Source organism: Pyricularia oryzae, chromosome 7, assembly GCF_000002495.2.
Source record: "Pyricularia oryzae 70-15 chromosome 7, whole genome shotgun sequence".
Classification (NCBI taxonomy): Eukaryota; Fungi; Ascomycota; class Sordariomycetes; order Magnaporthales; family Pyriculariaceae; genus Pyricularia; species Pyricularia oryzae.
The window spans coordinates 764244-786636 of NC_017854.1; the positions used below are offsets into that span (position 1 = coordinate 764244).

Below are 22393 nucleotides of genomic sequence, written 5' to 3' on the forward strand. Positions count from 1 at the left end.
TCAGCTTGACCATGCATTTAAGCGGGCTGACATAGCTCCAAACATCCCATTAGCCGAGAAATGACCTGATTCCAGCTGCATCGGTGCTTTTGGAGTCAATTGACGTCGAATCCAAAAACCGCGCCCGAAGCAAACCGCCCGTACGTTCAATCCACCCACCCGACGCGCAGTATTCCTCACAGCTGACACGATACCGTTGACAGAATCAGACCAATCTCCCCTCTCTGAAAAAAATCAACAAAACCATGATCGCCTCACGTGTGGCCCCCCGCGTGGCCCGTCAGCTCCGGGCCCCGGCCCAACGCCGTCTGATGAGCTCTGCCAACGCCGGCGAGAACTCGTTCGTCCGCGAGCGCGAGGCTGTCCGTGAGCACGCCATCCACTCTACGGGTGAGTCGATTGTGTCTTTCTGCTACTGGGAAATGACAACTAGGGGAGTTGCGGTCGGGGAACAGGGAAGGAATTTTTCGAGACTGGAAACGTGACATCATGGTCATGATTGCTGCGAGCTGTCCTTTTTCGACATCAGTTTTGGAAGGCATGGCCTGGATTGGAGGATTGCGGAGTTATAATTAGTCCGAATGTCGCTAACTCAATTCTCTGTCGCAGCACTGTGGAAGAAGATCTCTCTCACGTACGTATACGCACCCTCGCGAGATGCCGAGCTTACCCGCTCTTGCATACTTGCTCTGGACTTGGCCCGGAACAGGCTATGAAAAATATTTGCCGACCATGGTCGACTGTGGCGTGGTCCAATTGACATCGAAGCGCTTCTCGAAATTCGTGGAATACGCTGCGATCGTGGTCTTTCGTATTTTCGGCGCAGATCTTCACCAGGCACTGCAAATATAAAGGGGTACTGGGATATCATGAAGAAACCGAAAACCGTGCTAACTAGGTTTCGGCCAAAACACAGCGTCGTCCCCGTCTCTCTGGTTGCCGCTGGTGCCAACGCCTACTACCTGTGGAACGAGCACTGGGAGCACTGGTCCCACATGCCTCCTTTGGAGGAGCGCACCGAGTACGCTTACCAGAACATCCGCACCAAGAACTACCAATGGGGCGACGGTGACAAGACCATCTTGTGAGTTCCCCCTCTGCATGTTTATCTTTCTCGTCCCTGAACCCAGTGCCTTTTCCGGATGGCGAGCTCGGATTGGACTTGGGCTAGGATTCGTTCCCTTGGCCTGCCGTTGCCGTTTAAATCCGCTTTTTTCTTTCATTCTCCCGCGGGATGATCATCCTACATACTTGGTAGATGTTTGCCTTGATAGTACAGAACACGGGTGCTAACTATCCGGTTTTCCGCTGCAGCTGGAACGACAAAGTCAACTACCACAACAAGGACAAATAAGCACATCGCTTTAGTGCTGATTTCATCGTGAGGTTAATCAAATTAATGTATGAGGTTATCCCGCAATGGTGCGTCACGCTTGATTGACAGTGGAAGAGACATGAAGATGGAAACATCAGGGGCCGATATCTCTATAGAGTGGAGGGGATTCACCGTGTGAGGGTAGACAAGACTTTTTTGTTCCAAGGCAAAGTCGTTATTTTTGACTGGTGCCCATCTGTCTTGAATGTGTTCTCACATAAAGACTGCAAGTCGCAAAGTTCCCTTTGTTGAAATCATTAAAATTGCCCACAACTGTACGTTCCAACCCACTCGCGATCATCTTCTGTTGATTAAGAAAAAGGCAAGGACGGGAAAGGGGGGGGATGACAAAACAAAACATATGAGAGGGTAGTCTCAGTGCTCAGACCAAAACCCCTGCGTTGCAGGTGGACAGAGCGCTCCTTGTACCTTATCAGCCACATGGACTTTCTACCAATAAAAATTGGCCGAAAAAAAAGCGTGATCCGAGACGATCTTTTCTCGGACCCACAGATACAATGCAAAGCCACAATTGAGCCACAGGCCCAATTGGGGAGTGTACGGTCAGGGGTGATACATCCCAAAGGAACTTATTCGGCGGCTATTTTGGGTTGGCTGCTGACTGGACAGGACTGGAGGACACATTTGGTTTCTTGGCATCGGAATTGACCAGCCCGCGGTCTCATTTAAGGGGTTTTCACCGGCAGTTCGCGGGCGGCTTTTCTAAGCGCAATATCCTCCCCCGTCTTACACGTGCAGTTGCTTACTCTCAACTGTATTTCTTATTTTTATACCTGCTGCAAAACAAATAGGATTAGCAATTGCGCGACTTACCGTCAAGCATTTTCCAGGTTGTACTGTATGAGTTTTTATGATCAAATCGGGGAATTAATTATAGTCCGGAACCCCTGGGTAATTTTCTTTGTATATGGTTTTGAGAAATTAGGTGCGAATAAACTTAATAGAGCGCTCTTTCTTTTTTTTTTCCTTTTTTTTTTTCCTTCTCTTGGATCAGAAAATGTCGCCGCAGTGTTAAGTAACCCGAAACGCCGGGTTCCGCCGTCACTCCGAGATTCCGGAACCAGTCATGTTTCCTCCTTCAGCGACTCCTAGGCTCGGTTTTACTAATATCCCATTCGCAAAAAAACCCGTGTTTTCCAGAAACACGTCAATCATTGCGCCAAGTGCAGGCGGGCGCCCGGTGACGCATGCAGTGCTTGTGGCTATGTTGCTCCCTGTGGTTTACTATGGGATGCACCTACTTACTTACTATACATAGTATTGCCGCAGTAATCAGCGATATGTTGCTCATCATGGATGTGAACATGTTCCTTTCGCCCCTCTTTTCACAATTGAATTCCCTCATCAACCTTTTTTTGATACCGCATTCTGTCTATCGATCCCCTCTTTATTAGGTGTCTACTTAAAAACTTGTGCAGCGTCACTTGCAGGGGGGAAAGAAATATTTGCACTTGGCTGGCGGTGTGGTACACGATACAAGATCGAGCCTATTTTACGCTACTCGCCAACTTGTACTCAAAACAGCCTTATGATGCCAAAAGGAGGACTAGTGTCTCAATCAAAGAAGCAAAACCGTTATGACCTAGCTGTTTACAATCTGTTTAGCGGGGTGGGGGTGTGGGAGCTATAACATCCTGGGTGATTTTGCCACCATGTCACATACCATATAAATTTTGCCGTGTCGTAATAAATGAGCGATGATTGTATCCGCAAGCACAGTATTATATAGCACGTACTGTAACGCCGGAAGTGATGGAATTCGATATGGTTTCACCCGCCACCATGCTAAATCAACCCTTGTTGTCTTTCTTTACGGAGGTAGGAGGCCAAAGTTTCCCTAGGCCTGTCAGGTATTTTTCGACCAGGGTTATGCATACCGCTCACCATGGTGAGTACTTACAAAAACCCATGCACGCGCCAAAAAAGGCACATTGCAAAGCCTAGGGTAACTTACCCTTATAACCTCCGTATCATGCTGGCAGATGGTATAGCAAAAACTCTATGTAAGGATTCTAGGTTTTCCTTGTCAGTGGCAAAAAGTGCAATGTAACATCAAGAAAGAGCAAGCAAGGCAATGGAATCGTCAAGAGTGGTTGGTACCCGAGCGGCCCGCACTTATGCAGCCTAGTCTGGAGACACGAGTTCGTCGGGGTTGAATTGTGTGTCCGAGTCCGAGATCCACGCCTTCCTCGGGTTGCGCGCCTGGACAACGGGGAGGAGGGATTACCCGCACGGAATCTGAGCCGAAATCTCAGCATGTCTCCACCCCAGGAGGTCGGCCATCTCAGTGTTTCCGGATACCCTCGTCGCCCGGAATCCAAGATGGACTAACAAACTCCGACGGGCTCACAAACCCTGGGGTCTTTCTTAGGCCAGGTACGGAACAAGACACTTGCATAAGTACTGAAGGTGCTGGCCTCCCCCGCTTTCAGAAGACTGCATACTCACACACCATCAGGCAGCAGTCTCATCTACTTGCTACAGCTTTACTTGTAAATCTTCATCACAGCAATATCTGATCATAGAAACACATCAACGCCGTCAGCATGGCTTCTAACGGTGCTGGAGTGTTCTACTCCTCGGCGTTTTTTCAGATCCGTGATCTGGGAGCTGCTGAGATAGTTCGCCGGATTGCACTTTTCTCAGCCTATTCCTTCTCTTTGGTAAGTCCAAACTATCACAAACATACCCTTCCCCCCCATAATGCTGATGCTGATAACTGATTTTCGGCAAACATTATAGTTCCTCGTGTTCTTCACGATCCGCGCCATATACAATATTTGGTTCCACCCCCTTTCGAAATATCCAGGACCATGGTACGCAGCAACCACCAACCTCGTGTACTACATTGCCGACATCACCGGCTACCGAGAGCGCTGGATCCTCAGGCAGCATCAAAAGTACGGCGAGGTCGTCCGCACCGGCCCGATCCGCCTGAGCTACACGTCGGCCTCGGCCTGGAAGGACATCGTCGGCCATCGCTCGGCCGGGAAGCTGGAGATGCTCAAGGACCCTTGGTTGTACGACGCTGGACAGGCCTTTGGCTCCGACGGCGTCTCCATGATCAGCAACGTCGACTCTGAGACGCACGGAAAGATGCGCAAGATCTTCACCAGCGCCTTTTCGGACCGCGCCCTCCGCGAGCAGGAGCCCCTGCTGCTCAAGTACGTCGACAAGCTCATCAGACGCATCCACACCGACCTGTCCGGGGACCCCAACCGACCGCTCGATCTCGTCCTGCTCCTCAACTGCACCACTTTCGACATCATGGCCGACCTGACCTTTGGCGAGTCTCTTGGCATGCTCGACAACGGCAAGTACACTCCATGGGTGGCCAGGATCTTTGATACAATCAGGTACGCGGCCATCTTCGGCATCGCGGGTCGCTGGGTCTGGCTGCGGAACCTCGTGAGAGCCACCCTGCCCGCCTCGATGCGCAAATCGTTGGAGGAGCACAGGGGATACGTCAACGAACGTGTGGAGCGCCGCATGGACAAGGACACGGACCAACCCGACATCTGGAACCTGGTACTGCGCAATCCCGAAAACGTCAAGCTGCTGGGCAGGGGAAGCATGAACGAGCACGCGAACCTCTTCATGGTCGCCGGTACTGAGACTACAGCTACTCTTCTCAGCGGCTTGACCTACTTCCTGCTCAAGAAACCCTCCACGTACGAAAAGATCGTTGCCGAGGTCCGAAGTCTCCCCGAAGATGGTCTGCACATCGACTCCCTGCGCCAGCTGCCGTATCTCCAAGCTTGCTTCGAGGAGGCCCTGAGGATGTACCCACCCGTTCCCATGGGTATGCCGCGCGTCGTGCCCCCGGGAGGCGCTGCTATATCCGGTGGCTTTGTCCCCGAAGGTGTAAGTAATCCTTTTTGTGATAAAAAAACCCCATTTGCCCCCATGTCGTCAAATACACGCAGAGACACCCCCAGACAAGCTGACAGAAACACTTCCATCAGACACGTGTTGCCGTCCACCAACTCTCATGCTACCGGAACGAGAAAAACTTCAAAAATGCCTTCGAGTTCATCCCCGAGCGGTGGCTGCCCGAGTACGCCGACGAATACGGCAGCGACCGCAAGGAGGCGCTACAGCCTTTCTCCTACGGCCCGCGCAACTGCATGGGCAAGAACCTGGCCTACCACGAGATGCGCTTGATTTTTGCCAAGCTCCTTTGGAACTTTGACATTGAGCTCTGTCCAGAGAGCGACAACTGGACCGACCAGAGGATCTTCATACTTTGGGAGAAGCATCCACTCATGGTCAAGTTCAAGCCGAGGAAGGTTTAGATTTTGATCAGCGAGGTAAACTGGCTGTCTTTTCTGGGGGTTTTTTTTGTTTTTGTTTTTTTTTGTCTTTTTTTCTCCCCCCTTCCCAATCTGTTTCTCATAGATTGCATTGTTTGGGCGATCTCTGACTTTTTCGATGGAGTTATGCGTCAGACCGCGAGCTGCATTGTGTTGTATTAGATAATCAGTTCGATCTTGGTGTCACATGACAAACATACCTTAGTCAGCGTTAGGAGCACGATAGAAGCGCTGCCACGCTCTTTAGCCTAGATAGAACTCCCCACTCCAATACATGGCTCTCCTACCCAATAAATCAAGCCTGCACGTGTACGTTGGTGTGCGTCGCATTGTGCAATACCGAACCGGGAATGCCGGCAAAACCTCGCAGTAAACCCCTCTCATACTCTAAACATGATGTCACCTAAGACTTTTTGCATGTGCAAGTGTGTGTGATCCTTGTTTAAACGTCAAATGGACTTTGTCTTGTGCAGAACACACCAGTGGGCTACGCCCTGGCCCCTCCCAGGTTTACATTGCTGCCAAGTCTAGACTGGACATCCCGCATAATACAAAGCACGCCAAGTCTCTTCCCCTCTCGGGAGCATAGCATCACGCCCTAGCAGAGGGGGATGCAACCTCACATCTACGCAGTGCGAGATATTTGGCAGCGTAGTCCTCTGCCCTCTCGTTATCTCCCACGGCCCGCATCACTGCCGCTTGTTTTGCGCGCATCTCGCACTGCTTCCCAAGGTCCTCAATCGCAGCGAAGTGACCGTAGGCACTTTCAAACGCCTCGGCGGCCCGCGTCATGTACTCCAACATGCGCTGCGCTGCGGTTGGTGGGGTATTACCGTCTTTGCTCTGGACTGCTGCGGCGGCCACTGCGGCCGATAGCAATGATGCCGGGGTTGCCGCGGTGTCGCCCAATTCCATAGGTATATCTGATGTCCTCTTGCGCGCCCGGGGCGTCAGGCTGTTCATGACCATGAGTGCTTCCTCAGACAGCCGGCCGGCAAGCCCCATATTGGCGTCGCCAAGGACCGAGTACAGAATCCCGGCCATGAAGGAAGCGTCGCACTCGAGCGCCCGGGGTATGACCTCGTGCAGCAGCCTTGCGGCTTCGGCAAACTCGCCCAGTGCAACCAGTATATTTGAAAGCGTGCTCAGGGCCAGCCACAGTGCGGGCAGCAGCCTGGCGCGCCATGCCGCCGAAGCAGCACGTACTGCGAGCGTAAAGCCTTTCTGAGGGCGACCTGCACGCTCGTATAGGTTCGCCTTGACGATTAGCAACCTGACGCGCAAGCCTACATCGCGGCCTTGGTCGCGATGCTCGGCGATCTGGTCGTTGATCTTTTTCAGTGCTGCTTGTAGTTCATTTTTGCGAACAAGGTTCTCCACGTGCAATGTTTCGACTATGTAAGCCAAGTCAGGTTCAAAATCATCAGGGCGGGATTGTAATAGCTGGTTGAGAAGGTGATCCGAGGCGGTTTGGTCGTTGCGGTGCAGTTCGCGCCGGAGTTTGATGAGCGCACGATAGCGGTGCCAGTACTGGCCCGCTTTCCACGCACGCAGCGCGTCGCGGTCTATGGATTCCAGGCGAGCCATTGCTTCATCGTAACGACCACGTCCGGCGAGGATGCCTGCTAACCTGCAAGTGATTTTGAGCTCATCCTCAAACACGGCGTCGCGAGCATGTGCGCACAGATAAACTTCGCACATCATGCGAGATAGCACTGAACACCCCAGCCTATCCCATAGGGCGATCTGCAGGGAGAGCTGAGACCCAACGCACATCTTGAGATTGTGGGCCACGACAAGCCGAGAGGATCGCGCAATGTACTCAGCAGCTGTTGCGACGCTCTCGCCACTAGTGAGAGCCAGTTTCGCCTCGCTAAGCAAAGCTGCACTCCATAGCGTCCAGCTGCCAACCTCCTTGGCCTTGACACGAAGGAAGACAAGGGTTTCCTTTCCGAGGCCAAGCATGCTGCCTTTTTCAAGATCACGTACGAGGTTGGGATGTGATTTGCCAAACTGGAAAAGCCAATTGAGTGCGAAGTTGAGACAGGCGTTGTCTCGGTTCTCACGGGCTGTGGTCACTGTCTCCAGCATGGCAGACAGTGCTTCTTCGAAGCAACCAAAGTCGGCTTGTAAGACGGCGAGGTTGAGCAGCGCATATTGGTAAAATAGACGATCTCTGTTTTGCATTGTGTAGTCGAAGTATCGATGCAAATAATCGAAAGATGTTGGATAGTCACCGGACCTCCAGGCTTCGAGGAAGCTATAAGCATGTTGTTAGTCTACCTTCAGCACGACCACAGTGCATGGTGTCCGATCACCATACCTCAGATAGTGTGACAAGCTTGGGACAAGAACCTCGCCTTGAACAAGCTCAGTGAACTTGGCTCGAACGTCAGGATGAATTCGACAACCGTATTCTGTGATGGATTATGGTCAGCCTGTTAGGCGCGGAAACACAGAAGCAGAAGAAACCAAGTTTCGCGGGTATGTGCGCACTCTGCATTTGGTTGACCTGAAACTCAATCAGAGACTCTATATCGTCGGTGCTGATTGGTACCTCCTTGGAACCTGGTTTCTCCTTGAGGTCGCCATAGACAACATTGACAATATCTCCGGTGCCGGCACCCCAGTCATGCTGGCCTGCAAGGAGCACACTGTCAAAGGAGAAGCCATCGATTCCCGGGTTTCGCTTGCGCCAGTAATGTGCTGTCGGCTGCCTGTACTTGACAAAGGCTCCCCAGAGCTCTGCTGCCTTCTGGAAGGACAAGCGGGAAAATTCCAGCTGAGCACGGCGAACAAAAGTTCCAAATGGTGAATTTCTTGACAGGCGTACCGCCTCGTCCGGCGGCAGCTCCCGGCCCTGCTCGGTTAGGATGCGGCGCTCGTCTTTGGTGAGTGCGAGCAGACGCTGCAGTTCATCACCAAAAAAGCGATGCAGGCCGTCTAAAGAATCGATCCGCCAGAGCTTCTTGAGGAAAGCATCCCACAATCTGCGGCCTGGAAGGGAGATGGCCGCGCCAAATGGCGAAAGGACCTTTTCGAACTCGTGAATCGAGGCCACGATGGCCGCCACGCTTTCGGCCTTTTGCCATCTTTCTGAGGATGGCAACGATGACGATGTTGCTGATGCAGGCGTCGTTGATGAGGAAGAATCCCTTCGGTCGGGCTGAGGTCCACTGGCTGGTCTGACATTATCGATGAGGTGCAAGGCAATAAAGTGCAGCACTGGGACTGTCGCGTCGGTGGGGACGGTTCCTGAGACGTAGATGTCGATGAGGGCGAGGAGCCCAATTTTGGCCGGGGTCAAGTAGCGCGACATTTTGATTCAAATTTTGTGACGCTTTCTTTCTTTCTTTGCTGTCACGTCACTTATTTGTGCTGCTCGAGTTGAGGAAAGCAAAGTCGACCACTCGAGTACATGTAGCAACGCTTTTTAACGTCGAATCATCTACATCCATCATTCTCCCGCTGATGGTGACAGTCCGTTTGACATAGCAAGACAAATTCTTCAGAGGCGGTACAGCAACGACCTGGTCCCAATCAATGCTCTTCTTAGTCGTCCACCACCAGGCAGACACAGCTTCCTTAACTCAGCGGTTGCTGTTTACCGTCGCGATCGGTGGAGGCTTCCTGCCAAACGAACTTTGTCTCTGACTAAGGCACCAATTTCGCCTATCAGTTGAGGACGAAAGCGTGCCAGTCACGTGACACCGCGTCAAGAGTCGTTGATGAACAAAGCCTCGACCCGCTTCGCCGCCCACTTCTCCATTACAGTACCTCAACACCTGCCATCCACATAGTAGGAGCCTTGACCAGAGGCAGCTACATAGTTCGCCTGGAGACTGCAGGTGCATTCTATCTTCAACTTCCATGCCTGAGGCCGTTGCCAATGGAGGCTGGTTTTCTTGAGTTACACGGTCGCTCGATAGCTAACGCGGCATGGCCAATGTGTCATCGGACTTAAGTCGATTGAGAACTCAGGTCTAATGATCTGAACCATTGTCACGACTTACAGCTCGTACCACTGGCGGCTGTTGATTTGTGGACATCATGGGAATTCGAATTACCTCATGGAATGGTAGGGTCCCATACCAAGTTTGGTCTCAGCAAGCTTTTTTTCTGTCCTTCTTTTTTTCTACAGTCGACAGACGAACAAGGCTGAATTGCAGTTCTTACCTGTCACTAACACAGCTTTGCTTCAGTCAACGGCATCAGGAACCCATTTTCTTACGAACCATGGCGGGAAAACAGAACCTTTAAGGTACTTCTCTTCCTGCGCGCTCTCTATCAACCACTGACTTACTCATGAAATCACAATACAACTGGAACGGAACAGTCCATGTTTGACATCCTAGAAGCAGACATTGTTGTCATACAAGAGGCGAAGATCCAGCGCAAAGACCTCCAAGATGATATGGTGCTCGTTCCCGGCTGGGATGTCTACTTCAGCCTCCCAAAGTTCAAAAAGGGCTACTCTGGCGTTGCAATCTACACGCGAAGCTCAAAATGCTCACCCATCCGTGCCGAGGAAGGCATCACTGGGATCCTATGTCCTCCAAACTCTACCACCAAATTTCGCGAGCTGTCCCCCGACCAGCAGATCGGCGGCTATCCTAGGCCCGACCAGCTCTCCGACATCATAGACGAGGCTACTCTGGACTCGGAAGGGCGCTGCATGATCCTTGAGTTTCCGGCCTTTGTGCTCATCGGTGTGTACAGCCCAGCCACTCGCGACGAAACTAGGACCGACTTCCGTCAAGCGTTCCATAAGGCCATGGATGCAAGGGTTCGGAATCTTGTTGCCATGGGTAAGCAAGTTGTGCTCACGGGTGATCTCAACATTATTCGCAACGAGCTCGACACGGCCGGCATCTTAGAGCGTCTGCGCAAGGAGGAGATGACTATAGACGAATTCTTCTCTACGCCATCGCGCCGGTTTCTCAACCACATGGTCTTTGGCGGTACTGTGGTCGGCGGCCGGGACGAAGGGCGTGAGGAGCCGGTCATGTATGATCTCGGCAGAGAGTTCCACCCCGACAGGATCGGCATGTACACTTGCTGGGAGACACGCAAGAACGCACGACCTGGAAACTTTGGTAGTCGCATAGACTACGTCTTGTGCAGCGCTGGCATGAAAGACTGGTTCATTGACGCCAATATTCAGGAGGGGCTGCTCGGGTCTGATCACTGTCCAGTCTATGCCACTTTGTCTGATAACGTGAGGACGGCCGACGGCAAGAGTGTACCCCTCGTGGATATTATGAATCCAAAAGGCATGTTCGTCAATGGTAAAAGAGTGCGGGACTGGTCTGCTAAAGACCTTCTTCCACTGTCGGCAAAACTCATTCCTGACTTTGACCGTCGGAGGAGCATCAAGGACATGTTCTTCAAGAAGCCAAAACCGACAAGTAGCAGAGATGTGCCATCGGAAATAAGAGAAGAAACACCTTCAGAAACAGCACCACCATCGCCGGTTACAAAATCACCCAACACCAAAGAAGATGATCAGTCGGCCAAGCAAGACGGGCGGCCGTCCTCCCAAACATCCACATCCTCATCCACAGTCATTCTGCCCCAGACCAATCCAAGCATACAAAAGAGACCCAGCAAATCATCTGCATCGAACTCGCGGCCGCAAAAGAAGACAAAGGTGTCAACGAGCAACACAGCAAAGAATAGCGTCGATAGGGCACCTGGTCAGAAGAGCCTTACCGGCTTTTTCAAGCCGAAAAATCCGATCAGTACTCCCGCAACAGACGGAGAAAGAACATCAATCCGTACCACCCCCTCACCCACCAAGTGCAGCAACGCCTCTACCCCAAAGATCCCAGGGGCGTCAACATTTACCTCCAAAGGTGACCAGGAAGGAGCTTCACAAGGTACGGAAACAGGAGCAGAACCTTTGAATGGTGGGCGAAGCTTCAACAGCGGCAAGGAAGATGACACCGGAGCATCTCTTTCAGAATCACCAAAGGTCTTTGATCCGATTGAGAACAAGGAGTCGTGGTCAAAGTTACTGAAGAAGAGAATTGTACCCAAGTGTGAGCACGACGAACCGTGCATCAGCCTACAGACCAAGAAGCCAGGCATCAATTGTGGTATGTCTGACAGAAAATGTTTCTTCTCGTATTTTCCTAGTCTTTATCTGCCTCATTCATCGTCTGTACTTTATGCAAGCTTGTATGCTTGCCGCCTCGTGGCCCGCTTGAGACAGCATCTTGATAGCAACGTATTAAAACGGCTCTTCGTGACATATGCCACCAGCAACTAACATGTTTACCTTCTTGTCATGCAGGCCGGTCCTTTTACATTTGCGGCAGACCTCTTGGGCCGTCAGGCGAGAAGGAAAAAGGTACCGAGTGGAGATGCGGCACATTCATCTGGAGCAGCGACTGGAACGCGTCACAGCAGACCTAAGGCGGCGGAGTGCCGCTACTGGCGTTGGGTTTCTACGTCAAAGCAAACTATGCTACAGGGCGGACGACACATCTTGTTACCATTGTCACCATTGTAATCTCATATCACACATATCTCATCGGCAGTTTCACTAGGACAAACAATGGCACGTAGCGAGGAGTTTTTAGAGTTGGTAACAGGTCGAATGATTGACTTAGTGTATCGACTTGCTGAGTGCATTTCTCGTGGTAACATCTTGTGTCATCCCATCTGATGCGCAACTGTAAAAGAACAGAGAGACTTGAGAAAAGAAAAGAAAAGAAAAACGTAAGGGTATCTATGTCATGATGGGTCATATGCCTGTGAAGACTCCTTTATTCCCCTTCTCCCGTGAATGATGCAGAAGAACCAGCTAAAAACAGAACAAGTAAACTTTGAGAACAAAATAGGGGCATACTGACTGATGCTGCCCCAGCATTTCCTCAAAACTCATAATCGCGCCGTGTCCCTATGCAGCCAGGTAGGCAGTTCCTGGTCAAAACCCTGAGATGAAAAAAGATGACAAGTACAAAGGAGAAAAAGGAAAAAAACAAAACAGAGGTGGGAGATATATGCATGTCGGAAAGTCCCGAAGGGGTATGATGGATGTGAATGGGGGGAGTTTTTTTTGTGGTTTTTTTTTTGTGTGTTTGATTTCCTGGGAATAGCACGCTCAGAGTGCCAGAGACCAGATCAGAAGAGAGTAGAGAATTCGGCGGCGTCGAGCATCAGGCTGAGAGCATCAGAACCCCAGCCGTGGCGAGCTCGAGGGCTGCCGACGGGCGTACAATCGCTGTCAGACGCGGGACTGAGTAGTGTCGGCGAGTGTGGGCTTGTGACAGGCACCTCACTGCTGCTGCTGCCGTGGTTGCTGACAGCGCCGACGTCCGTAGTGACCAAGCTCTCTGTGGATGTAGAAGTCTCCTTGGCCACCTTGTCACCGTCGCCCTTCTGCTGCTCCTGTTGCTTCTTCTTCTGCTGCCTCTGCCTTCTCCTCTCGGCGATGGCGCGCTGGCGCAGACCGGCCGCCACCGCATACTCTGGAGTGTTTCGCATGTGCTCCTCGCGGGCTTCGGCTGCGCGCTCCTCCCACTCTGCCTTTGTCGCGGCGGACTCTGCCTGCCACATCAGGGATGCAACTTGAGCTGTGTGAGGAGAGAGATGTTGGTTAGTCTTTTATCTTGTCAAAACAGCAGCTTGAGAGGTGGGACTGGAGACTTTTCAAAGAGTATGGGAGATGGGGAAAAGGTAGGTACAAGTGGTAGCGGAGAAAAAGAGTGAAAAGAGCGAAGAACTTACAGATTTCGCTCGCGTTCATGGATGGGTTGTCTGCCCGCAGCTCAGCTGACTTGGCGGCACGGTAGAGAATCCAGCGGTTTGGAGGCTTGGAAGGTCCAGTGCGGCCGCGGAGAGCAGGCGGCAGCAGGCTCTCATCGATACCATTGGCGTTGATGTTTGTGTTTGTGTCTTCCTCACTGCCGTCGAATGACGATGACTGTGAGGACGCTGTGGTGGCAGATTGAGGAGGAGCTGTGGGGAGGTTTTGTGTCGCTTGTCAGTCTCTGCTCAGATCTGGGACGGAAGGAAAAGGTGAAGAAAGTAGAAAACTCACAATCAACGCGGCCAACCAGCAGCCCACTGGAGTTCCAGCGAGCTGTCGTGATGCGGTACCGCTTCTGAGGAACGCAGACGACCCAGATCCAAACCATGCAGGCCATGTTCTTGCTAATTGAGGCGCCAAAAGTGTTAGCCTGTGATCGTTAGATGCTGAAGAGCTGTCGCTCTGGTGTGAGGACTCTGGGTCGGCTTACCTGAGCTCCGAAACGATGCCGCAAACTTTGACTGGTGACCAGAGGGCCGGCATCTCAAAATTTCTTTCGACAAATGGCTCTGAAAACTGAATATGTTTCGCTGGCAGATATGTAGTTCTTGGTGAATAATGACCACGTAACCTATGTCGTAGGTCCTAAGATCTTCTTTGCAGACTCTATTGAGAGGGTATTTCGAGTCCAGCTCTCTGGATGTACGATGGGGCAATGTGAAAAGAAAGAAGAAAAAATCAGATATGAGGACTCTGGTGAAATGCAGCTTTGATAACTGCTCCTGACTTGTACAATGTATCTCGGATGATGTGAATGGTGACCTCATCTAAAATGGCGATCCCGGGGAGCTGACATCGACTGCACTGTCTGCTCCACCAGTAACCCCGTTGCCGCACTTCTTTGCTTTGCTCGGCTTCGCTGCCCCGTTCGTTGGGGTCTTTCGGCTTTTCGTGTTCTTGTTGGCAAGTAATTTGTTAGCTCGCTGTCCACTCTTTCACGCAATAATGTGTTACAAACTCACTCGGCGCATTATCTCACTCGGCCGACGAGGAGAGTAGCGATATGTAGGGTACTTTGCGTAGAACTCTCTCTTCTTCTCCTCCGCGAGCTCCTTGTACTCAGCCCGCACTTCCGGTGTCTCAGCTGCCCACTGCTTCCCCAGGATTTTTGCTAAAGGAAAAAAAGTTAGCAGCAGCTAGGGAAGTTTGGAGGTAAAAGAACTCACAGATTTCGTTGTTATGGATTCCTGGATTTGCAGACTTGACTATGGGATGCCAATCCTTGCGGTACAGGATGTAGGCATTCGCAGGACGAGGGATCTTGTCTTGCAAGGAAGTCTGTTGAGCAGCAGGCGCGGTGGTCGAGACAGCATCCTCAGGTTCATCGACAGGAATTGACAGGTGAAGGAGTGCGCCATTAGGAAGCGTGGTGTGGAACTGCTCCATTGCAATTGACTCAAGACCCGGCACGAACATGCGATGCAACGCCGGCATAAGATCCGCGGCTGTCAGACCCTCTTCTGTGTCATCGTGGACAGCATTGGATGCCATCATGTTCAGGTGATCTGTAAAAGCCTGGGCAATGTTATTCTGATGGATGATGTTGTGGACATTCTGATTGCTCGCAAGACTCGGATCAATGAGGTTAGCCGGGCGAATATTGGCGCCAAGAAGGTCTCTCTGAATGGCCTCGGCAGTCATAATGCCAACTGGTAGATCATCGAATGAAATTTCCCGGGTGAAAACTTGAGGGCTCGGGAATGAGGAGCCGTTTGATGCGGGGCTTCCGATGTCTTCCAACATGGCAAAGTCAATGCCGTTGCCGTTGATGAGGCTCTCATCACCTACCATCGTAACATCATTGGTAGGCGCCATCTCGTCAAGACGCAGCTGGGAAAAGTTCTGTGCTGTCTCGGCAGAGATATTGCAGGAATTGATGCTGGCATCCTCACCATCAACCTGGAGATCCCAAAGCCAGACAAATCCGTGACCCTGGATGTGTACAACTTGATAGCTCTCCTGAAAAGCATCAGTTGGTCCGATGTAGTGTCGACGAGCCTTGATGTCGCGCACGACTGAGACCTGGTTGATGCCGGTGTGCCTACCTGATGTTAGTTTCCCTTGCGGAAAAGCCTTGAGCTTATGGAGAACTTACTGCTGAAACCATGATGTCAAAGTGCTCCTGAAAGGCGCCTCAAGTTGGTTGAGGAGAACGGCGCCGATATGAGCTATGTTGTTGGAATTGTTGATTTGGGCGAGCTGATGCTGCACGATGACCCAAATCGACGACAACGCCTCCATTTGAGAGGAGTCCATCTGCAATGAATCCATTGTAGATGTGCCTCGTTTCAATGATCTGACGATGGGGTTTGTGTTTGCAATCTGAGGTTTGTGAGTAGTTCTAGCGCAATCGAATGGAAAGAGTCTTGTGGTTTTGGTGATGTCGGAGTCTTGGAGGGAGTTGGGTTCCTGGGTTCGAAGGTCGAGTTAATAAAGAAACGAAGTGGGGTCCCCAGTTGGTTCCTCAATAACTTAATAAACCTGAATAGAAAATGAGATTCTGAATAGAAAGTGAGAAGCTCAATAGAAATCTCAATAGAGGATCGAAGGCTGAATAGAAAGTGGCAAGCACCAATGGCAGCAGTTTTGAGTGGGTCTGGCTTCTCGCTCTTTGTTTGCGCGAGAGACAGGCGCACGGTCACGCTAACATGCAAACGTACCTATGTGCGGGCGACTCCTCGTTAGAGATAACTGAAAAATCTTGCGAGAAAAACAACGTCCATAAATTTTCTCTTCGACATAATCTAAAATGGGGAGTTTGATTTCTTTACCTTGCGGTCCCCAAGAAATTGGGTTACAGGTCCTGGTAAGAAACACTAACAATGGAGCAGGCGGGAAACCGGGAAATTGATAGATGTTTTTTTGAACAGGACAGACCGTCATTTATTATATGCTTCGCTTCCGTCTTTCCGCGGCTTCTGGAATTCTGTTGTCTTCATTCCCATCCCTTGCGTCTCTCCCATGCTCGGTGTAAGTGAAAGCTGAGCTTGGCAGATGTCCAAATAAGGTTGACGTCTGATGGACCATCATCCACCGTCAAGCAGGGCCCCCACCGTTTGCACCAGCCAAAATGGGCTGCCACCGGGGGGGTGGTGTAGGGGTGACCCCACCCACGACACGCATCCATCGACGCCTACTCGTCAGTCCCTGGATTTTTGCCCGCTCTCCATGGGGCCGACCCCAAACTCACCTGGCTCTCACCTCAACCAGGGGGGAAAAAAAGATAAAAACAAAAAAAAGCACCACCACAAACGACGAGACCCAAATTTTTGCGACCAGCAAACACCAGAAAATAAGAAAACAGGGAGGCTGGGGAGGGGTACCTTTTTTCTTCTCCTCTTCCCCCGCCAGTGGGTCACTGTTTTGTCATAGATTTTCTTTTTCCCCTTCTCTTCCCTCCCCCCTTCTCCAATGGCTGCCGCGCAAAGTGGGGAACGCGAGAGAAAAAATTCCCGGACCACGCTCCGGGCCTCTGGCGTTGACAAACAGGGATAGAGCCACTTTGTGGAGCAAAGCTGAACGGGAACTCAGAAAAAGAGAAGAAGAAAACTGCCTTCGCGATTGCATTAGTTTAAAGGCTTCCCCCCAATTCTTGGTGTTTGGCCTGACGCGGCGGCACAGCTCAATGGGACTTTTTTCTCATTTTGGACGGGGTGGGCTGATGTGGCTTTACTGCAAGGGCTTGTGATGATGGCTTCCTTTTTTTACTTGTTCCTACTACCCTAGATTCGGTACTACGATCTTGGCACTTGTTCACTAACAGCAAGACGGTTGGATGTCAAACGTTCTGCTCCTCACCCTGACTACCTAGATTTGGGTTTTCATTTTTTTCGCCTCTCGGGCCGACGTTGCTCAACAGAACGGCCGCGCGGTGGTGTGTTGCACAAAACGGATACTCGAATGTGGTAAGTGTTCCGTACGATTTGGTGCGACAGGACTGGGAACAAAAAGGGGATGCGAGAAGAAGAAGAGAAAACAAAAATTCTGGGGAAAAAGTGTTGTTGGCTCCAAAAAGGGTCGGTGATAATCAACTTGGCCTTCCCCCTATGGAAACGAAGCAAGGGAATTAAAAATGTGATGGAGCAGGGGGGGGGGAGGGATGTTTGGCCCCCAGCATGTTCACAACCCCTGGCTGCTGTTATCTTTGCAGCCTGGAACCGCCTCGGTTCTCTTGTCTCTTCAGAGGTTTGTGGGCAATACTTCGCTTAAATGATTTTATTCTTTTGCCATCATCCCCCGAGAGGAATCTGTGATTTGGCTGTTTCCGTAGCAGCAGCGAAACTAGTTATTTTGCGGGCAGTTTTTGGTGGCGTAAAATTCCACATGTCGTGGCGTCTCTGGGGGATCTTTGTATCGACTCTTTTCTTTCAATTTGCGACATTCCAGCTTGCTTACTCCTCGGGCCAATCGGCACAATGCAGACAGCCTCCCCGAAGCCGGCGACACGAGATTCTCGAAGATCAAAGACAAAAAAAAAAGACCTGCATGAAGGGGGGGAAAATGATCCCCCCTGGTCGGTTTGTCACGATCGACAGCTTGACATGCACAAAGAAAAAAGGGCACAAGACCATGCAACAATCATCACAAACTCGGAACCATTGAGCCAAGTTCAAAGAGGGAGAAAGGGAAGAAGCGACCCCGCGGGAGCAGACCACCACCAAAAAGGCGTCGTCGTGATGCGAAAATAGTAAAAGGGCTGAAAAGTTTCATCTAGAACAGGGTCAGCTTTCTAAACCAAGGCGTAGACTATCTCCCAAACAGGCAACTTTGTGCTTTCTTTGCCGGAGGCTTTAGTGTATTTTCAATCGGGGACTGTCTTTTTTTTCTCCTTCTTGTCGCTGAGCGCACACTAGAAGAGAAGCCAAGAAACCCACAAAGAGGGCCCAAAAAAGAAAAGAAACACCGTCCAATACCCGGCTTATTCTTTCGCATCCCTTGACAAGTGTCATCACAACCCGTCCCCATAAGCGCCACTTCTGTGCTCCCTTCCGATCGTTCGGGTCTAAAAGAAGAAATTGCGATGCTGATCGGTTTGTTGGTTTTTCTATTGCAGGAGGAGAGGAAAAAAGAAAAATTATCCCCCTTAAAAAAGAGCGAAATGTCATGCATGCAAGTAACCCCAAGAAAGAAATTCATCAGCCCTACGGTACCCCGCTGTGTACTATTCAGGTAGGTGCGCACTATCCAAGGTACTCCGTAGCTGGAGTAGGCCAGAAGCTCACTGGCAAAGTTCCCTGCATGTTCACCTCTTTCGTGACGTATTGAGGCAAGGAAGACAAGGTGCACTTTCAATATTATTTTTTGCACACTAGACCAACCAGCTTCCGACAGCCTACTCCCACTTTTTTGCGCTTCCCGTTTCGTTTCCATTCCTGACCCTGGATTGTGTTCAAGAAAAAAAAAAGTCACCTTGCGAATCCACATCATTTTTGTGTACTGTAACCGCGCTGCCCCTGACGCTGCAAGCCACTCTGACGTTATTATAATTTTGCAGCACCTCCAATCTCAGCTCTGCCGTTCCTGCGTCATATGACAGCTCCCATTTCAAGTTGACATGTCGGAGATCAATCAGACAAGACGAATGTTTTGACTCTTTTCCCCCTCTGTCTCTTTCTCTCTCTTTTCCATCAAAAAAAGGTCCGATAATGTTACAGGGGTGCGCGCCTACATCCCCTGTCCTTGATAGCCTGTTCTTGCCTGTTTTGGTTCGGGTTGCTAAGCAATCGTCCCACTGTCTTACAGGGGGGACCCTCGGGACTCCAGCGGGCCGCAGAAATTGGTTTCCGCAAGCGCCTTGTGCCTCGACCAGCATCATGTATTGGGGAGCCGAATTTGAGTCATCTTGCCCTGTTGTTTGCTATCCTAAGAGCTACGCGATATCGGGTATCAATGAGGTATGATTGAGAAAGACAAAAAAACGAGAAAGACAAGAAGAAAGAAAGCCGAAACAAAACCCGTCAAGAAAGACACACTGGGGCCAAGTAAGTCCTCGCAACTTGGCATCGGTAAACCCAAACAAGACCATCTCAAGGCGCTGTAGAGTCCACAATATCTCTTGCAAGGGTTTCGATAAGGTCCATCACAGCTTCGAGCTCGTCGCCGAAGCTCGAGGGACCATCATCTTCCTCGCTGGTTGTGACCCTATCCCCGTCGTCGGTGGTCTGGTTCCAGTTGCTACCTTCCTCCTCGCCCCAGTCATCAAAGTATCCTTCGACGTCGGCATTGTAATCGCTGCTTTGGAACTCGAGCTGTTCCTCAGCGTCCTCGTCGCTCTTCTCTTCCTCATCCTTCTCACCCTCGATCTCCGCCTCCGTCGCGAGCTCCTCCAGGGTACCAGTCTCCTCCTCCTCCGGCGTCTCGACATCCACCTCCTCAACGTTCTCCTGGTGGACCGTCTTCTCACCGGTCTTCTCCCCACCAGCCACCTCCTCGTTCTCGGCTTGCGCCACAGTCTGCTCCTCGGCAATCTGTGGCTCCTCATCCTCGTCCGCCAGTATCTCCCCGAGGACCTCCCGGAGCCGCTGGTCCGCCTCGCCATCATCAACCCGGCTCACCCCGGGTGAGATGCCCATCTGCTGCCTGTACTGCGCCAGCTCCTTGCTGACCACAGCATTCCACCCGAGGTACGCGTCAATGAACCTCTTGAACCGGGGCGTCCAAAACTGCCTAGCCCATTCCATGTTGAGCTGGTCTTTGGCGCGCTGTTCCAGCTCCTCCGGTATGTCAAAGAGCGCGCAAGTCTCCTCGGGCGCCAGGCCCGCCAGCTCGTACCCCAACCACGTGACCATCATGGTCATGTCGCAACCCAGCGGCCCCGTCTCGTAGTCGGCGATGCCGTTCTCCCAAGACAGGACGCCGCGCGCCGGCGCCACAGGCCGCGCCACCCCCTCGTCGTGGATCCGGAGCAGCTCCGTGACCGCCCAGCGCAGGTACAGGTGGCGCGGGTTGGGCTGCCACGACGAGCTCACATTGATCTCGCGGCCCTCGGCGCCAGGGTAGTTGCTGGCCATGAACTGGATGAAGTCTGGGTGCACGACCTTGGTCATCCAGCTGCCAGGCGTGCGGCCAGGAACCAGGCCGATGATGCCCCAGTCCCAGAACTGGGCCCACTCCAAGCACATGGGCAGCGACGGCAGCTGCATGACTTGGCCGTCGATGGGGTACTCGTCTGGCAGCAGACCGTTCTCGTCGCCAAAGGCCTCCCACAGCAAAATGTCGACGCTCCTGGCCTCCTGGACGTAGTGCCAGTTGCCGCACACCACGCACCACTCCATGTCGGGCAGGTAGCGTCGTAGATTGCTGTGGAGCTGCCAGTCGAGGTCTTTGGCGACCTGGCGCAGCGGCTGTGCGCCATCGGCCCTGTGCTGGTAGGGATACCCGGCGGGGTTGGTGTTGGGCGGCTCGTAGGGGGTGACATGGTAGCCACCTTGCAGGTCCCGCCAGCGATGAATCCACGGCCGGGTCGGGGTGGTGATCCTGCCGTCGACGTGGTACACGAGCGGCGCGTAGTCTTGGTTCGCCATGACCTGGCGCAGGGAGCGGACCGTCTTCTCCAGCTCGCTGATCTCGTGGCGGTTTTCTTGCGTGCGGTTGGTCTTGTGCAACGCGTCAAAGAGGAGAGCCGAATGTGTCTCCAGGAGGAGGAGGTTTGTTTGGTAGAACAGCGATCGTCCGACCGGCCCCGACGACCGCTGTTGGTCTTGCTGATGGCCACGCCCCTGTGGCTGGCCCACGTGTTCGCCCCTGTGCCCTGGTGCCAGTGGCGATCCCCCAAACAGGATGAAGTTGTCGTCTTCCCTGTTGGGGTGGCTAATCGGGACCTGGGTGCCAGTCATGGTGTCGTGATTTGGTGATTTATAAAGCTGTGAGGATGTATTGCTGATGAGAGCGGTCAAGTCGACCGATGTTGTGTATCAAGGCTTTTGTCGATAGAAAGCTTGGAGCTTGAAAGTCCACGACAAGTTGCTTGTGTGGGTATGGTTGAATCTTGTACTTTGTCAAAATTTGATGAAGTAGTTCAGTGTATATCTGACAAGTCTCTTGATAATCTGAGGACCGATGGGGAAGAATAGCAGGTTCCCAGAAGGGAGGGTCGGGTCCTATTTATAATGAAAAGTGGTCGACGATTTCGGGCACAGGCCATCAGATTGCCAGATGTGTGCAGCAAGAATAGAAGAATTTGACCCAAGATTTTGGGCGTATATGCTTTTTTTATAAGGTCAATGCATGAAGCTATTCGGAGCTTGTTCTGGTGTTAGTAGTCATAAGTCAGTATAGGCTTTCCCAACCCCTTCTTCTCGACGCCCGACATATACGTACTGCCCGGCAACCGACATCACGCCGAGCCTCTAGGTATGCCAGAAAGCTTCTTGGACTCAGCGTATCGGGGGTAACGAGCAGTCTTAGTGCATCCGTAGGAAGCTAAAGCCGCTATAAATGGGCACTCAACCTGTGATCATGCCATTTATGGGGGCTGGGAACTCTCATATGCCATCAATGTAGGTATTCTCCCTTGCTGGGCCCCCAAGACTGAACTCAACTGACCTCTGAGGCCTCCTCTTGCATCATCGCGCTAGCCAATCACCACGGTGATATCCTTTTTTGTATAATGCGGAGTGCTTCAACGTTTTCCTAGTTGCCGACATGGCAAATTTTGGCGCCGCAAATGCGAGTTGAGTACCATCTGGAGGCTGTAGTGTCTCCATGTGCCGCTGCTGAAGCTCGCTAGGTCCGAGTTGACATATGACAGATGCTCGTCGAGAACCCGTGGTCGTATCCCTTTTAGCTTGTGGTCTGTCAATACTTGCGATGTCGGCACCAGGTTGAGCCATTGGTCTGCGAAAAAAGGGGCAGTATAGAATCCAATGA

The 22393-nt window shown here is 51.8% G+C and overlaps 8 protein-coding genes across 8 annotated transcripts; 3 read left to right on the forward strand and 5 right to left on the reverse strand.

Annotated features, from left to right (window-relative positions):
- The first annotated feature begins 25 nt into the window (after positions 1 to 25).
- MGG_17901 (cytochrome c oxidase subunit VIa) lies at positions 26 to 2345 on the forward strand. The gene is made up of 5 exons (XM_003720668.1): positions 26 to 140; positions 204 to 390; positions 610 to 634; positions 917 to 1084; positions 1315 to 2345. The coding sequence occupies exons 2-5, from the start codon at positions 246 to 248 to the stop codon at positions 1352 to 1354; spliced, it is 378 nt and encodes a 125-aa protein (XP_003720716.1). The 5' UTR covers positions 26 to 140; positions 204 to 245; the 3' UTR covers positions 1355 to 2345.
- MGG_17902 (uncharacterized protein) lies at positions 2062 to 2687 on the reverse strand (the record flags this gene model as incomplete). Its single annotated transcript, XM_003720669.1, has 3 exons — positions 2062 to 2148; positions 2210 to 2232; positions 2642 to 2687. The coding sequence occupies 3 exons, from the start codon at positions 2685 to 2687 to the stop codon at positions 2062 to 2064; spliced, it is 156 nt and encodes a 51-aa protein (XP_003720717.1).
- A 903-nt stretch (positions 2688 to 3590) lies between these two features.
- Positions 3591 to 5827, forward strand: MGG_02982 (averantin oxidoreductase). Its single transcript, XM_003720670.1, has 4 exons — positions 3591 to 3772; positions 3855 to 4059; positions 4139 to 5260; positions 5362 to 5827. The coding sequence occupies exons 2-4, from the start codon at positions 3943 to 3945 to the stop codon at positions 5689 to 5691; spliced, it is 1569 nt and encodes a 522-aa protein (XP_003720718.1). The 5' UTR covers positions 3591 to 3772; positions 3855 to 3942; the 3' UTR covers positions 5692 to 5827.
- Positions 5828 to 6063: 236 nt separating this feature from the next.
- MGG_02981 (anaphase-promoting complex protein) lies at positions 6064 to 9332 on the reverse strand. The gene is made up of 3 exons (XM_003720671.1): positions 8206 to 9332; positions 8033 to 8126; positions 6064 to 7969 (listed from the first exon to the last, which is right to left on the reverse strand). The coding sequence occupies exons 1-3, from the start codon at positions 9026 to 9028 to the stop codon at positions 6301 to 6303; spliced, it is 2586 nt and encodes an 861-aa protein (XP_003720719.1). The 5' UTR covers positions 9029 to 9332; the 3' UTR covers positions 6064 to 6300.
- MGG_02980 (DNA-(apurinic or apyrimidinic site) lyase 2) lies at positions 8609 to 12440 on the forward strand. The gene is made up of 4 exons (XM_003720672.1): positions 8609 to 9787; positions 9912 to 9970; positions 10046 to 11807; positions 12005 to 12440. The coding sequence occupies exons 1-4, from the start codon at positions 9760 to 9762 to the stop codon at positions 12124 to 12126; spliced, it is 1971 nt and encodes a 656-aa protein (XP_003720720.1). The 5' UTR covers positions 8609 to 9759; the 3' UTR covers positions 12127 to 12440.
- Positions 12441 to 12802: 362 nt separating this feature from the next.
- Positions 12803 to 14008, reverse strand: MGG_02979 (uncharacterized protein; the record flags this gene model as incomplete). The annotated part of the gene is made up of 4 exons (XM_003720673.1): positions 12803 to 13289; positions 13444 to 13674; positions 13757 to 13869; positions 13956 to 14008. 4 exons carry the CDS (start codon positions 14006 to 14008, stop codon positions 12838 to 12840), a joined length of 849 nt encoding a protein of 282 aa, XP_003720721.1. The 3' UTR covers positions 12803 to 12837.
- A 284-nt stretch (positions 14009 to 14292) lies between these two features.
- MGG_02978 (mating-type protein mat a-1) lies at positions 14293 to 15796 on the reverse strand (the record flags this gene model as incomplete). The annotated part of the gene is made up of 4 exons (XM_003720674.1): positions 14293 to 14421; positions 14488 to 14636; positions 14692 to 15566; positions 15621 to 15796. The coding sequence occupies 4 exons, from the start codon at positions 15794 to 15796 to the stop codon at positions 14293 to 14295; spliced, it is 1329 nt and encodes a 442-aa protein (XP_003720722.1).
- A 3755-nt stretch (positions 15797 to 19551) lies between these two features.
- On the reverse strand, positions 19552 to 21360 carry MGG_02977 (uncharacterized protein; the record flags this gene model as incomplete). Its single annotated transcript, XM_003720675.1, has 1 exon — positions 19552 to 21360. The coding sequence occupies one exon, from the start codon at positions 21358 to 21360 to the stop codon at positions 19552 to 19554; it is 1809 nt and encodes a 602-aa protein (XP_003720723.1).
- Between the last annotated feature and the right edge of the window lie 1033 nt (positions 21361 to 22393).

Excerpts from the sequence above, each read along its gene's own strand:
- MGG_02981 (XM_003720671.1), bottom strand. The coding sequence starts at position 9,028 with ATGTCGCGCTACTTGACCCCGGCCAAAATTGGGCTCCTCGCCCTCATC. Across the intron at positions 8,127-8,205 it reads TCAGGTCAACCAAATGCAGA|AATACGGTTGTCGAATTCAT; the intron begins GTGCGCACATAC and ends AATCCATCACAG. Across the intron at positions 7,970-8,032 it reads AGCTTGTCACACTATCTGAG|CTTCCTCGAAGCCTGGAGGT; the intron begins GTATGGTGATCG and ends ACATGCTTATAG.
- MGG_02980 (XM_003720672.1), top strand. The coding sequence starts at position 9,760 with ATGGGAATTCGAATTACCTCATGGAATG. Across the intron at positions 9,788-9,911 it reads TCGAATTACCTCATGGAATG|TCAACGGCATCAGGAACCCA; the intron begins GTAGGGTCCCAT and ends GCTTTGCTTCAG. Across the intron at positions 11,808-12,004 it reads GAAGCCAGGCATCAATTGTG|GCCGGTCCTTTTACATTTGC; the intron begins GTATGTCTGACA and ends CTTGTCATGCAG.
- MGG_02982 (XM_003720670.1), top strand. The coding sequence starts at position 3,943 with ATGGCTTCTAACGGTGCTGGAGTGTTCTACTCCTCGGCGTTTTTTCAG. Across the intron at positions 4,060-4,138 it reads CAGCCTATTCCTTCTCTTTG|TTCCTCGTGTTCTTCACGAT; the intron begins GTAAGTCCAAAC and ends CAAACATTATAG. Across the intron at positions 5,261-5,361 it reads GTGGCTTTGTCCCCGAAGGT|ACACGTGTTGCCGTCCACCA; the intron begins GTAAGTAATCCT and ends CACTTCCATCAG.
- MGG_17901 (XM_003720668.1), top strand. The coding sequence starts at position 246 with ATGATCGCCTCACGTGTGGCCCCCCGCGTGGCCCGTCAGCTCCGGGCC. Across the intron at positions 391-609 it reads GCACGCCATCCACTCTACGG|CACTGTGGAAGAAGATCTCT; the intron begins GTGAGTCGATTG and ends TCTCTGTCGCAG. Across the intron at positions 1,085-1,314 it reads GACGGTGACAAGACCATCTT|CTGGAACGACAAAGTCAACT; the intron begins GTGAGTTCCCCC and ends TTTCCGCTGCAG.